General features: G+C 50.9%; 1 protein-coding gene across 41 annotated transcripts in view; it reads right to left on the bottom strand.

The window, feature by feature from the left end:
* Positions 1-6,652: 6,652 nt before the first annotated feature.
* The window catches only part of Mapkap1 (MAPK associated protein 1), a 201,073-nt gene continuing 193,147 nt past the window's right edge, over positions 6,653-14,578 (bottom strand). For 40 of the 41 annotated variants that reach the window (XM_087651385.1, XM_087651396.1, XM_087651390.1 and 37 more), the window contains 2 exons: positions 10,567-10,664; positions 6,653-7,140 (listed from right to left, as the gene is read on the bottom strand). In XM_087651385.1, coding sequence (XP_087507511.1) covers positions 7,015-7,140; positions 10,567-10,664 — 224 coding nt within the window. In that variant the 3' untranslated portion in view covers positions 6,653-7,014. 41 annotated transcript variants of the gene reach the window in all.

The raw sequence follows: 14,578 nt of genomic DNA, 5'->3' as shown, positions 1-14,578 counted from the left end.
ACACACACACACACACACACACACACACACACACACACACACACACACACACAAATGCTTATAGAGACATATATGAACACACGTGTTCATGTAGGGATGCAGACACAAATGCACTCACACACACAAACTCCTATCCCAGGCACACATAAATACATACACACTGATTCAAAGCTCAGGCACGGGGGGGGGGGGGGGTTGGGGATTTGGCTCAGTGGTAGAGCGCTTGCCTAGCAAGTTCAAGGCCCTGGGTTCGGTCCCCAGCTCCGGAAAAAAAAAAAATAAATAAATAAAAAAGAAAAGAAAAAGAAAAAAAAAAAAAGAAAAGAAAAAAAAAAAAAGACACGTTTAGGGTTGGGGATTTAGCTCAGTGGTAGAGCGCTTGCCTAGGAAGCGCAAGGCCCTGGGTTTGGTCCCCAGCTCTGAAAAAAAGAACAAAAAAAAAAAAAAAAACCAAACAAAAACAAAAACAAAAACAAAAAACAAAGCTCAGGCACACATAAGTTCCTACACAGACGCATGTGGCCCAACCTTCCCTCATGGATACAAGTCACACAAGGCACACGCACACAAGCACATGCTTGTCCCTTCTGCCCTCGCCCAGGCTGCTGCTGCTGCTGCTGCTGTGTAAGATTTTTCTACTTCCCCAGGTTGTCTGACTGAGGTGAGAACCCGGGCAGGTTTCCAAATATCTCTCCCTTGCTGGGAAAACTCCTTCCTCTTCAGATCTTGTCACTGCATGCCACCTATGTGCCAGCTGCTGGTTTTAGGTAGAAAAGGAAGCAGTCCTGGCAGGGGGGCCAAGCCACTCCCTGTCCTCCAATGCCCAACTCTTGTCCTAGAAGGGCTGCCATTCACAGTTACACATCCTCACACCAGGGACTGTTTGGGATGAACACGGGACTCGTGCTAGCCTGAGAGGGCTCTGGACTGCCTGGAACATTCAGTGGCCTTGTCCCCTGTGGAGGACACCCTGATATGGGGGCACAAATGAGGCACAGGCACAGGCAGCGGCACTGAGGGAGACTTATGGCTGAGCCAGAGCCTGGCTGGGGTGACTAATTGGTGTGGCTCTCCCCTCTGTCACTGAGGGTTCCCAGGAAGGGCACAGACCCCCACCTTTAGATAGGAGAGAAGCTATCAAGTTTGGGCTAACAGAAGGAACCCCCCCTTTTTTTTCTTCTTTTTTTCGGAGCTGGGGACCGAACCCAGGGCCTTGCACTTGCTAGGCAAGTGCTCTACCACTGAGCTAAATCCCCAGCTCCCTAGGAACCCCTTTTTGTAGTACCTGAAGGCCTTGGCCTCTGCTCACCGATCTTTGACGTGCGTACCATGTGGCACTGGAGTTCATGCATGGTAGGCAGGGTCATCCCAGTCTCATATTCAACCTTCCTTGTTTTGGTTGGTGAGAGCTTGAACCAGAGCTTGGCCAGGTGAGCCTTTGTGATAAAGCGTTAGTTTATGACTGACAGCCAAGACGCTGCAGCCTGCCTGGGCACTGCATTCTGACCTCCAGCCCAGGAGAGAGGGCTGATGACTTCTGACCTGTCCTACACTCCTTAGAGCGGGTTCAGTCAGGGGCCCTGGTATGGTGACCTAGGGCAGGCCCAGCCATAGTTCTCTCCTCAGCAAGGCCCCATACTTGGGTCTTACGAGTCCAGGAGTCAAGAGGCCCACCTCATCTTCTCCTTGCTGGTGAAGGCCTTTCCTGGAGACTACTGACCAAGAGTCAGAACTCGTGGGCCAATCACCTCTGGGTCCTGGTTGGCTGACAGTCAAGGTCTGTTAGGCTCTGGAGCTCCTGGAAGCCGGGGAAGTCATAATAAAGACCTTGGCTGGGGCTGGCTGAGGCTTCTGCAGCTCTGCCCTGTAGTGGATCTGGCATGGTCCTTGAGCCTGGCCGGGCTGCTCCTAGCCTGTTCAGATGTTGGAGCTCTCGGGGATCTGACTGGGCACTTAGCAGCTTCCTGTCCTCAGGGGATGTGCCTGCCAGGCCACTGTCAAGGCTTTCAGGAGGCAGGCTGCAGAGTCCATGGAATATGGACCCGGCTGGGGCTCCCGTGGCCCAAGGTCTCCTCTGCTCCTTAAATAAAAGTGAATGGCGCCTTTGCCCTTAATCCTATGCTATCGTCTCCTGGGCCCAGAACAAGGCAGCGACCCAACTCTAGGCAGCACCCCCAAACCTCTCCTTTCCTTTGTGCTCACCCCCGTGTATGAACCTTGCTTAGGTGAGGTGACAGTTAGGTATGACAAGAGCTTTGTGTAGCAAATGGCACAGCAACTCTGAGACCTGCAGTGTAGCTGCAAAGCCAAGTTGTTGGCCTCCTGTGGGGACCCTCCACTCCCAGGGAAGCTACTAGTCACAGTTGATGTCACCATGAGGACTGCAGTCTTCCAACTCCTCCCCAGATGCTAGGATCCAGGCAGAAGAATAACACCCCAAAAGAGGTGGTCATGAAGGTTTGTGGTAACCTTGCTTCTAGAACTTTAATTTACAGCTTACTCCAGCTGTTTCCCACCCTCCGCCCCAACACACATCAGTTAGGTTCTTAACACAGTCAAGAGCTTGAAGAATGCTAAAAATTTAATGTATGTTAAAAAGGGTATTAAATTCTAAACTAAAATTTGCATGGAAATATGACATTAAAATACTTTTAGCTTTCAGGAAGCTGGGGGCTGTAACACAGACAGATTTTATCTTTTTAAAAAGAATTAACCTCCCAGTATTTCTCCCTGATCCCAGCAGTTAATGTGTGTAGATGCAAGGCCTGCCTGGGGCCGCTCAGCCGATGTGGCAGGAGAGGGGGACGCAGGGCCAGCTGCGGGGTCTCTCGGAGGCCGACAAGGTCTGCCCTGCACTGAACAGGCCCTGCTGGTGGGGGAGGGGTGGCCAGCGTGTTCTGCATAGCTACCTGTTACCTGCGCCCCAATGCACACGCCAGGCCCGTGCACGTCACTGTGTCCATTTCATAAACAGTGGGACAATGCCACGTTTGTGCAGACAAGGGGTTCAGAGAGGCTGAGTCACCGGTAAGGGCTCAGCACAGCATAGGGAGTTAGATGTTAATTTTCTCTGTGGATTCCTCCGCTGGCTTCCTGGGGGGGGGGTGCAGCGGGGCCCCAAGCCTAGCCTTTTCTTTCCCTCCTTAGGCTGAGCCCCACTACCACGACAGCCTCTAACAGCCTCCATCCTACAGCGGCTGAGACTGAGGAACGGGCACCCGGATCCCTGGCTGTAGAGGAGCTGCGCCAGGACAGAGGCCATCTCTTGGTAACCTCGAGGAGGCTGGGTGGGGTGCGGAAGAGAGCGCAGCTGGCCTGGCTCCAGGAGAGCCGGCTGGCAGGCAATGTTGGGCGGAAATGACCACTCACGGCCAGCGCACCTTGGGGAGGTTACTCATTGGCAGTTAAAAATCTATTGTGACTTGTCAGAAAAATGAATAAATGGGCACATTAACTTCTGATTCCAGACCTCAGCATGTGTTTGTCTAATCAGGAGGTGGGTGAGCCGCAGCCACTGGGATGGGGGCTTTCCTGCCTGTGCTACTGGCACTGGGAGTCCATGAGTAACAACACTCCCTTGGCGGGGCTGCATCTCTCAGAGGAGTTTGGTGGAAACGGATTCCTCTTTAGCTCTCCCAGCCACCCACTCCCTGCCTGCTGGCTCTCATCAGTGGGTCTTGGTTTGATTTTGCCAACGTGCAGCAAACTGCAGCCTCTCGGGAGGAGGGACTCCTCCATTGAGGAGCTACTCTCCTCAGTCTAGATAGCAGCCAAGCCTGTGGGCGTTACCATTGGTGATTGTGGAGGGAACCGGCCCACTCTGGGTGGTGCCATTCCTGGGCAGGTAGTCCTGGGTGCTCAAAGAGAGCGCAGGCTGGGCAAGCCAGTAGGCAGCACGCCTCTGCTCTCTCTGCTTCAGCTCCTGCCTCCAGGTTCCTGCCACACGTAGCTCACTATGGACTGTGGCCTAGAACTGAACAAACCCTTTCCTTAAGCTGCTTTTGGTCATAGTGTGAGTAGGACAGGACCCTGAGAGGCTTCCCTTTCCCCATCTGTAACGTGGAGGAGAGCTTGGCCTGGGATGGCCAAGATATATGAAATAGAAACGTGAGCCTACGGCCTGTGAATTCAGACCATGGCGGTCATTGGTAGACACCATCAAGGCAGGGTTGACAAGATGGCTCACTGGGTAAGGCATTTTCTGCCAAGCCTAATGACTCGAGTGATTCACATGTTTGAAGGAGAACAAACTCTAGCAAGTTCTCTGACTTCCACATGTACATGCCTGCCACCCACAGAATGAAATGTGATAAAAATATTCTCAAAAACTTCCAGATAGTTAATGCCCACCCTGTGGCGTGGCTCTTGTGCACGGTATGATTTTGGGGGTACTTGGATGGGTGGTTTGAAAATGTTTTCCCCACGTGTATGGTGTGTCTACATGGATGTCTGAGCATCACATGTGTGCCTGATACCCAAAGAGGTCAGAAGAGGGCACGAGACGCCCTGGGACTGAAGTTATAGACAATTGTGAGCTACCATGTGGGTGCTGGGAACGGACCCTTGGGTCCTCTGGAAGAGTGATCAGTGCTCTAAACTATTGAACCATCTCCATCTTCCTTTTTGTTTTGAGACAGGGTTTCAATATGTAGCCTTGGCTGGCCTGGAATTCCCTTTGTATACCAGGCTAACCTTGAACTCCCCAGGGATTCACCCGCTTCTGCCTCCTGAGTGATAGGATTAAAGGTGTGGCCCACCGTCTGGTGACCTGGTGCACTCTTAATAGCAAACATATCCAACTGTCCCAAGCACCCTTGAAAGGAACCAGTTTTACCTTCATTTTACAAAAGGGGAAACTGAGGCTCAAGGGAGTCAAGTAATTCACATGATGGCCCAGTAACCAGGAGCAGCAGGGATTGTAATACGTTCTGGTGTGGGACTGAGTAACTTTATTGGCTTTTACCCCAATGTGCTACAGCCCTGGATCTGAGGAGATGGGGAGTCCCTGAAGGCAGCTAGCAGGGATACAACCAGTGGGGCCCCCTACCAGCCTCTGACTTCATAAAGACAAGAAACAAGCTGGGAAGGACACATCAGCAGAGCATTGCCACATGTTGGTGGCTGACTGTGCCTGAGGGGCTGGGGGCTTCTGGCCCACAGCAGCCAGCAGGTGACAGGTAATTGGGATGACTAGTTTGACCAACAGGGACACCATGGGGCTTGACAGCACTATAGCCAGAGGTGCTGCAGAGACTCAGAGTCTAGGCTAGACAGTACTGACTTACCCCCGAGGGGCTGGATCAAACTTCCTAGGGAAGCTTCTTCAAGGCAAACACAAGCAGGCTGGTTCACAATGGCCTGAGGAGTTAAGGCTGCAGCTCACCTAACCTGGACCGTAACACCAGGCAACTCAAACCCCGGAGACCCTAACCAGCTGAGAGCCACATACCACCACGTTTAGAGAGCAGAGCCAAAGAGTCCATTGTCCCTTGAGTAGAGGGAAAACCAGATGGGACTTTTGTACAGTTTAGCATGACCGGACATTATCAACTGCCAGGGTGTCCCCCCAGCAGATTCGCTATGGCGTCACCTTCTCAGCACTGTGTGCTCAAGGCTTTAGGAATTCAAAGCAATATACAAAAGAGGGTATTTATGACTTTTATTTTAGTATCTTAATATTGAATATGTGACAAGATTTAATGACCAAATTAGTCATTTACATTTTCAAAGATATCTAAATATAAAATTGCTAAAAATTCAAATACAGAGCAAGCTACAAATAATATTCCTTTTTTGGGGGGTGGGGAGAAGAGTTAGGAGTGGAAGACATTAGAAAAGGGTGCTCCTGTTGGCTGAACAGATCAGAGTGGGAGAAGCATTCATTCAGTTGACCCTTTCGCAAAGAAGCACACTTGTCTCTGAGATGCTTGGATACAATGATTTAAAAAATGTCCGAAACACAGGTCGTATAAGATATCGGCTGTGGCCCTGGCCCAAGACAGTATGAAAGGATGCTGCCACAGGCGGGACCAAGGTAAGGTCTGCAGAGGCATCTGGTGTAGGCAGAGGTGTGGTGTGATGTCAAGGTACTGGGCACCTTGCCTTTTCTGCTCAGGGCTTGCTCTCCTTCCCCGGATTCAGCATAGCAGCAGCAGTTTCCGGCCCCACAGGAGGCACCGGTAGAAGGATCAGAGAAAGCTTCATGGCCAGCGAGGCAAGCTGACCATATCATACTTGCTATGAGAAGAGGAGAGAGGACTCTGGCTGGGGACTCAGCACCACCTGGAGACACTGTCACACTCTCCTACCAGCACCTGTCCCTTGGATCACAGGTGCTGACATGTTGAGAAGACCTTAGAAGGGGAAAATAACAGCCTTGGACACACGCACGCAGGCACACACCCACGCACGCACCCATGCACGCACTCACGCCCGGCACATGCTAGGTCCTCATTCCTAACTTTAGTAAGATGCTATTCTCAAAGCAAATGCACTCATTTAAACAAATGGCACAGCTAATGCTACTGGCTAAGCCCTAAACACTGCTTGTGAGAGCTCCAACCACAGCTTTTGTAATCTGCCTGTTCAATATGGGAATAGATTTTTAAGAAGATAATACAGTCAATCCTCCACCCCAAAGAATGGTCCATCATACCAACCATGATAAAGAGTTTATTAAAAGGAAAAAAAGAAATGCACACTTTGTTCTTTGTTTAAGAAATTTGATCAAGTTGCAAGGAGATGTCTGGCATGGCTATCTATGTACACCCTTGGGGCTGCCAGACAGTGAGCACGGCTGAGTAGCTCTCCGCCCTCCAGGAGGGGGCTGGCCCCTGGACATTGCTACTTAGAACCATGGCCAAGCTTCAGTCCAATGGTACCCCTACCTCTAAACCTTCCCCTCGCGCCCAGCAGCCTGTGTCTGCGGGTCTTGGCTCTATAGGATGCCGGAGGACTCTGGTCCACCTGGCCTTGCAGGCAGTCCGGGTTGTGGCACCAGACTGGAGGCCAGTGTCACTGCTGCCCTGATTTCTTCTCCTTCTGGAAGCTGAAGCTCGTCCGCCTGTTCAGTTTTCTTTGTTTTTGAGCAAAATAGTCAGCACGGGCAGTGCTTGCTCGTGACTCCAGGATGTAGTTAACCTGGAAAGCAAGAGGACACGGCTGTCACTTGGCAGCACCGGCTGTTCCCTCTAGGGCAGAGCATGGGGTGGAAGGGAGCCCAGGTTGGGCAAGGGATCCTGGGACTAGCTGCTCTGACACTGTCCAGCCTGGCAGGCCAGAAGGCCCTTGTTTCACAACAGACAGGAGGCCCAATGCAGGCTTCTTAGTCACTGAGCAGAGGGGCCATGATCCCTAGGTCTGTGTTCTTTGGTGTGGGCTGCCTCTCAGAGTGCTCCCTGCTCTCAGATTTGACCAGCCGACTCTAGTCCTGGTTATCACATGACATCCTTGCCTCCACACGTGAAAGAGGAAAAAGTGAGAGGCGGCGCTCCCTCTGCCTCCTGACAGCCCGCCATGTGACCTCTAGTGTCCACCAGCCTGGACCAGATAAGAAAGGTGAGGCTGAGAGGACTGCAGAGGGCTGAGGTCACTGAGGTCAGGGTAGACTTCAGTTTGTAGTGTGTCTCTTCTCTGGGCCTTCAGACATGGCTTCCTGCTTGGCTGTTTGTGAAAACACAATTCTTTCACTCTCACACGTCCCGAAGCCTTGTCAGAAGCTCAGCCTTGGTTTGGAGAAGGCAGTTAGAGGCTCTCCACCAGGGCAGTTGCAGACTGGGGCTCTAACAATGTCCCTCCAAACTTCCAGCAGCGGGAGGTACAGGCAGGCACGTGAGTACAGAAGGCCGGCCTCACCCGGCTGCAGCCTTGCCAAGTTAGCAGCTGAGAGCCATAAATCAGAATGTAGGTTGGCAAGGGTGATCTGGGACAGCATGGACAAGGTGTGGGGATGGCAGGAGGCGTACATGCTTGGTAAACACCATCTCTGCTTATACTGTTTGCATTTGCACTCAGCTGACCTGGCTTTTGCGTGCATTTTTGGCACATTTAATTTGACAAAAGCATTTTAGAATGGTCCTTAACAAGCCAACTATTCCCTAAATTTATTATCTTCAGTACTTGGTGATAATCACATAGATAATTTTAATGCAAGATTAATGTAATAATCAAAAGATAAAAACGCCCTTTGGTCTGCCATTAGCTGGTTAATATGCTGTGGCTTAAAACGTGCCCAATTTTATGCACTATAGAGGGTTTTACTTTCGATGCACTTTACAGCTTAAGGCATAAAAATATAGGGAGTTTTCATGGTCAATAAAGCCACGGCCTCCATCACTCAATCACAGAGGAACCCGGTGTGAAGAGCCCGACAGCTCCTCAGAGATTCATCTTGGGGCCAGCGGAAGGAGGGACTGAGAACCGCGTGGCTCCAGCACATGTGGGAGGTGGAGGGCAGCCCTGAGAGCACAGGCCTCCAGGGAGGCTCTGGATCCTTTGAGACCTTGGGCCTCCATCTCCTCACCTCGAAAATGGGGACAAGGATGTGTGTACTCTGTAGGCCAGCTGGGAGGGTTTGATGAAACGTGGGATGTGAGACACGCCGGATGAAGCTCTCCTCAGCCCCCACTGAGAGGTCCCTTCATCATCCCAAAGAAAGCCTGTCGGTGATGGCTAAGCTGGCACCAGCTTTTAGGACTTAATTTCCTCATTTAATTTTGGTCTAAACTCTCATTTTTTACTTGAGTCTAAGATGGTCCTAAAAAGCCTCAATTTAACATTTCTGTTAAAGTTTGGAGCCAGGCTGGGGTCTCAGAAGCTGAGCCCTGGCACAAAGCACACACTGGCCTGGCTGAGGCCTGGAGGGAATGTTAGGAAGCTGACGTACAACCTTCTCAAAGAGAAGTGAAATTCAGCCTTTGGTCAGGACCATAAAACCATTAATTGTGAGTCAGGTAGGTCCAGGGACGAAGCCCTCTGAGGTGCATGATGATGTGAGATTTCTAGACATCCTGAGATGCACACAGACATTTCAGGGTAGACATTTCAGAGGCAGACCTGGGGCGGGGGTTACAGAAAAGCATGTGCTCTGAGGGAGCATTTGGCCCAGTGATGATTTCTCTGCACTTGATCTTCCTCTCATACGCAAGTCATAAACCTGCGCTTCTGTCATCAATCTGCTGTTGTGAAAATTATTCTGATGTCAAACACAAGATTATAATTTTACTAGAATCCTTCTCACGTCTTGAATATTTTAATGCTGGCTATAAAAATAAGTCCAGGCCCCGATGTGTGTGGGGGACTGGGATATTTTTATCCATGCTGCAAACACCTGGGACAAGCTCCTGAACTGCACTGTGAGGTTCTGCCCATGAAAGTCTGGGCTCTCTGGAACTCAGTGGTGCAGAGTGGGCCCTGTTCCTGCCCTGGTCAGTGTAGCCTGTGAACCTCCGGGTCTTCTCATGCCGCTCTATCTCCTCTTCAGTTGCCCTCCAGGATGACGTCTTGGTGGCCATGTGGTGTCTGACTACAGTCTTCCTATAACCAGGGAGCCTTGGACATTGGCAGTACACATTAGGTTCTGGTTCTGTCAACTTATCAGAGTCACCATTCTGGCTGAGTTCCCCTTCCTCTGGGCATTTTGTTCATGCAAAAACGGGAACTTTCAAGGGTAGCTCAGCTCCTGTCACTACCACGTGACTGCTTCTCCCGGGAGAGAATGACCCAGAGGGGCTGGTGTATCTCAACTGGTTTATTTACACCTGAGCAGCAGCTTGCAGACAGGGGCCATGCAGCTACTGTGATCACCACCTTACACATAGGGAACTGAAGCCCAGGTGTACGGTGACTGACTAGTCAGGGTCATCAGCCCAGGCTAGGGGCGTGTCCTCCTTTCTACTCCTTAGCTCGGCCTTGTCTACTTGTTTGACCCTGTAGGATTCGCCTTAGGAGAGGGACATTGGCTTTGAGGAGTCCTGGTCAGGTCGTACCACAGAGACCAATGGTCCGGGTGCACCTGTGTTTCAGAGAAGGGGTCATCTCCAGGCCCTGCCCTAAACTCCTAAATCAACAAGACCTATGAGGTGCCTCCCAGCCTGGAATCGGCCTATGAATTCACCCAGGGCAATGTCAGCAGCTCCCCCTTTACAAACTCACACAGCATCTCTGGGACTGTCAGCATATCGGTGTAATGTCTATTTCGTTGTCTCCCCTGACAAGGGAGCGCTCTCGAGGGGCGGACTAGCCATTGCTGAGGCAGCTGGAACGCTAACAGCACAGGGAGGTACCTGGTGCACGTGCTGAGCTGTCCCAGGACAGCCCCAGTTGGCACGCTTCAAACAGGTTGGGAAAATCACCTTGAGCGATTCAAAACCATTGTCTCCTCAGCTGGCTCCGGAGCCTCGAGGGACTCCTGACAGTGGTTGGGGAAAATAAATGGTGCATGAAAGAAAAAAGCAGAGAAGAACTAGGCCTGTGGGGCCTGGAAAGCTGCTTTGGCAGAGGCAGGTGTAGCCCTGGCCCGAGACTAGCCCACCCTCCTACTCGTGGGTCAGAGTGCACTTAACTCACCTTGAGCACGATTTCACTGACGGTAGCTGCGTCGGACTCGAAGTAGAGATGCTTATAGTCGTGACTGCTTAGATACGTGAGCTTAAAGACCGCGTGACCTGGAGAGAGGGGAGGGTTCAGGTGAGTCACCATGGAGGGTAGGGTGCCCCAAGTGTCCTCCCTGATCCAGACTTGAGCAAGAGCGCGTGTAGGCTGGACAGCAAAGCTCCCTGCGGTGGCTGGGTTTCTCATCACAGGCTGGGTCTAAGGCAGACAATGAAGGCTCACACGCAGTCCAGGTCCCCTCGGCACCACACTGAGGAGCATGACTCAGGAGGGCTCGCCTTCCCAGTACTGCTGCCTCTACAGGGTCAGTACTGAAGCACTGGTGTCCTGAGAGCAGAAGGCCGGTTCACCCCAAGTGATTACTCTGTAAGTAAAGTAGCTGTGATTACAATGAAACAAGCAGCAGGACGTCAGTGTATGAGCATGGCCTTCCCCTATTGGCTCCTGCTGGGGCGTGGCCTGCTCTGGTCACTGCCCGGAGGCTTCTCCTAACCCCCATGAAGCAAATGGCTGAAGTGCTGCTCCGTAGACAGTAGCACACCAGCGCCTTGCGATGCCACCAACCTGCATCTAACTCTTTCCCACTCCTTCCTCTCCCTTCAGTTACTGACTTCACTTCTAGGACTTGCTTGGTCCAGCCTCATGCCACCTCAGCCCGGCCTACGGTGCTCTTGTGTGGGTTCCACCAGATTTCTGTGGGCTTTCCTACACCTATCACCATGACCTACATAGGAAAGCTCTCTCAGATGTACTTGTGGTGTGGCCACCTCACCATATGTAGCTGTCAGACCTGCTTGTTTTGCCTGCCTGAAACTATGTTTGTACTTGATGGCACACACATGCCAGACAGGTCCCTAATTCTAAATAGAGCCAGAGATGTCAGTATGTGTGACATTCACAAGGATAAGCTAAGAGGAGGAGGCTCTTTGGAGTCCCTGGCCTCAGCCCTAGTCTCCCAGTTGATCTACGCATGCCTGGTCTTGGCACCTGGGAGACTCAGGGCCCTTCCAAGGTCTTACTTTTCTTCAATTGTCTTGAAGCTGGTTTCCAGTAATGGCCAAAGGTATCCTGAGAACATGGTCCTGCTCCCAGAGACCTGTCTAGACCAAGAGCTCTAGGCACATGATACCAGAGGCCTGCATCCCTGAGCCCCCCAGCCTAAAGGCCCTTCTCTGCTTCATCAGACCACACACACCTATTAGGCCTCCTCTTCCATTGTCCTTTTAATTGAAGCAGTGGCTGGTCACATTATTAATTAATAATGTCACCCACATTACTGTAAGTTCCCCTCCTTCCCGGAGAAATCTTCTGGGGACTTTATTTACAGTAGCTAATTTTTCAGATCTCCAAAAATAAACTGATATATGTTGTACATTTGTGGCCAGAAAAGTTGAGCTGCTGGTATTTTATTCTGGAAACATCATTACAAGATACTAATTGGGACTATAAATCCTATATTAAAAAAATTACTAATAATTTCTAAAAAAAAAAAACCTCATTTTCAGTCAGTTGACAAATTAAGCTTGATTTAAAATTGTGGCTCTAAAACGTTAGAATTCTTGACTGGAAACTAATCAGTCCATTAATGTATAAATTGCTTGTTTCTGATAGGGAAGTGAATTTTCAATGCTCTCCCTCAATACCAGAGTGTTAGTGACATTATCTTGTGGAAGGACAATGCAGAGACATTTGTTGGCCATGCTGTGACCAAGTAGAGCCATCTATGAAGGACACAGGGCTGTGAAGGACAAACAGAGACATGCCCCTAGGAGGCCTTGTGTGGACACCTGGCCATGACACAGACATAATGGCCTAGGGGTAGGAAGGACCAGAAGGTCTTAGGGAGGCCTGCAGACCTGAAGCTTCGGGGTTCACTGACCACTCTGATAAGTGACCTCATGTACCGTCTACACCACCTGCTCCCACCTGTCACTGACAATCCTGAAGATGCTTGAGAAGCTGAGACATCATGAAGTGTCCTGTAGATTTGGCAGAGTCAAATCTTTGTCCCAGAGAGCCTGGGAGAGAAGCCTTGACACACAAGACTTGTCAACTGTGGCGGGCATAGAGGGGAAGCTAGAGAAAAAGTTGCTGTTAGCCAAATCTCAAAGTCCAGAGGATCAGCGCGACCCCTGCATCCCTACACTGCTTTCTTCTATGCTTGGAGTGTGTGAGTTCCTTGCCTGTCCTCAGCTCTTGTGTGAGTGAGTGTCCGACTGAGGGAGAGGCAGAAGGGAAGGATGAAGGACTCTCTCTCCTGGGCCTGACTGTTTGCCACTGGCAGTGAAAGCAGTTGCTCCACTGAGGGACCTCTAGAGATGGCCTTGACCAGAGCCCTGTGTGCCCCTGAGCAATACTGGACTTGAGCTAACCATCTGCAACAGGGCTAAGGCTGATGGACAGGATGGGAGGCAGCCATGGACCAGAGCCTGGGGTACAAGCACAGGTCAAGGACTGCAGCCATGTTTTCATTCATGTTGGACTACAGGACCAGGGGATGATTTGCTCCCAAGAGGTTTTGCCTGGATGTCCCTCACTCCAGCCTCTGGGCTTTGCTGGCCTAGATTCTGCCACAGGACAGGTTGGAGCAGGGTAGGGAAATGAACGAGGATCAAGTGTGATGTGTGTGTCGAAGGTCCTAGCTACGTAGGCATGGAGGTGAGGGGACTTGTCAGGTATGGGAGAGCCCTTTGGGGTAGTTTTATGGAGGACAAAGGATGCTGGGCGAGAAGGGTACACAGTGCCGGCAAATTGGCTGTGGAGGGAGCCACAGCGAACCAAGTCCTGGTGTGTAGACAGGAGGGACTGGCAATGCCTGGAGGTGCCAACCGAGGAGGAACTGGTAGGTCTGAAATGGCAGCACCATACATAGATGAGTTGTACTTGGGGTGCTTTCCTAGGGTCCCCAGAGTCCAAGGGCAAAGAAACCAGTTGACATCATGGTCTATGAATGTTGCACTGAGCTAAAGAGGGGCAGAAAGAATGCTGACTTAAGAGAAGTGGTGGGTAGGCCTGGACATGAGTGAACACACAGAATTCACATTTGATAATGCCTGTATATCCTGAGTGTAGCACGTTAACTGACATGAACCTGTCAATAAGACTCCAATGGCTTATGCTACACGGTGAACTTTCAACAGAGGCATCAGAGCCTGAACTGAGAAGTCTGCTTTCCCATCCCTTGTTGCCATAGCACCTCAAGGCTCGACTTGAGCAAGGGACCAAATGGCACCAAATGACAGAGGGAGTCCATGAAGCTTTTAGGTCTTAGGGACCAGGCGGGTAGATAACCCTTTAAAAATCCAAAGAAAGGGCTGGAGAGATGGCTCAGTGGTTAAGAGCACTGACTGCTCTTCCAGAGGCCCTGAGTTCCACATGGCGGCTCACAACCATCTGTAATGGGATCCGATGCCCTCTTCTGGTGTGTCTGAAGACAGCTACAGTGTACTCACATACATTAAATAGATAAATATTTTTTTAAAAATCCAAAGAAAACCACCAGTTCTCATAGAAAGGGTAAGCCACAGCTGCACTCTATCTCTGTAAAAATGTCAGCTGAGAAAAAAACCTATTCAATAGAAATCTAGTATTCTGTTAGGTCAAGGCATTATGTTCCGCTTGAGAATTAAGGCAGGACTGAGGCTTGAGCCACTGCAGAAGATAGGTGCCCTAGAGTCAGATGTGGGCTGCAATCCCAGCCCCAGGACGCTGGGAGGCGCTGTCTCCAGCAGCCCAGGCGTCACACGGAGACGGGATTCTAGCTTGTAACACGCATTGGAGAAGGGGCTCAGTGGAGGTGATTCTTACTGCTCCACCGAGTACCTCACTCATGCAGGTATTGTTTTTAGTTGGGCGTCTCCATTCCAACTTGCTTTTCCAGGGCCATAGGAATAAAAGCAGCATAATGGGGTACATGTGGTACCTAGACATTGGTCACATGCTCAGGGGAGCCACTGAGATGGTACCT

Source organism: Rattus norvegicus, chromosome 3 (assembly GCF_021556685.1).
Source record: "Rattus norvegicus strain SHRSP/BbbUtx chromosome 3, alternate assembly SHRSP_T2T, whole genome shotgun sequence".
Lineage (NCBI taxonomy): Eukaryota > Metazoa > Chordata > Mammalia > Rodentia > Muridae > Rattus > Rattus norvegicus.
This window is presented reverse-complemented; position numbering and strand designations above follow the sequence as displayed.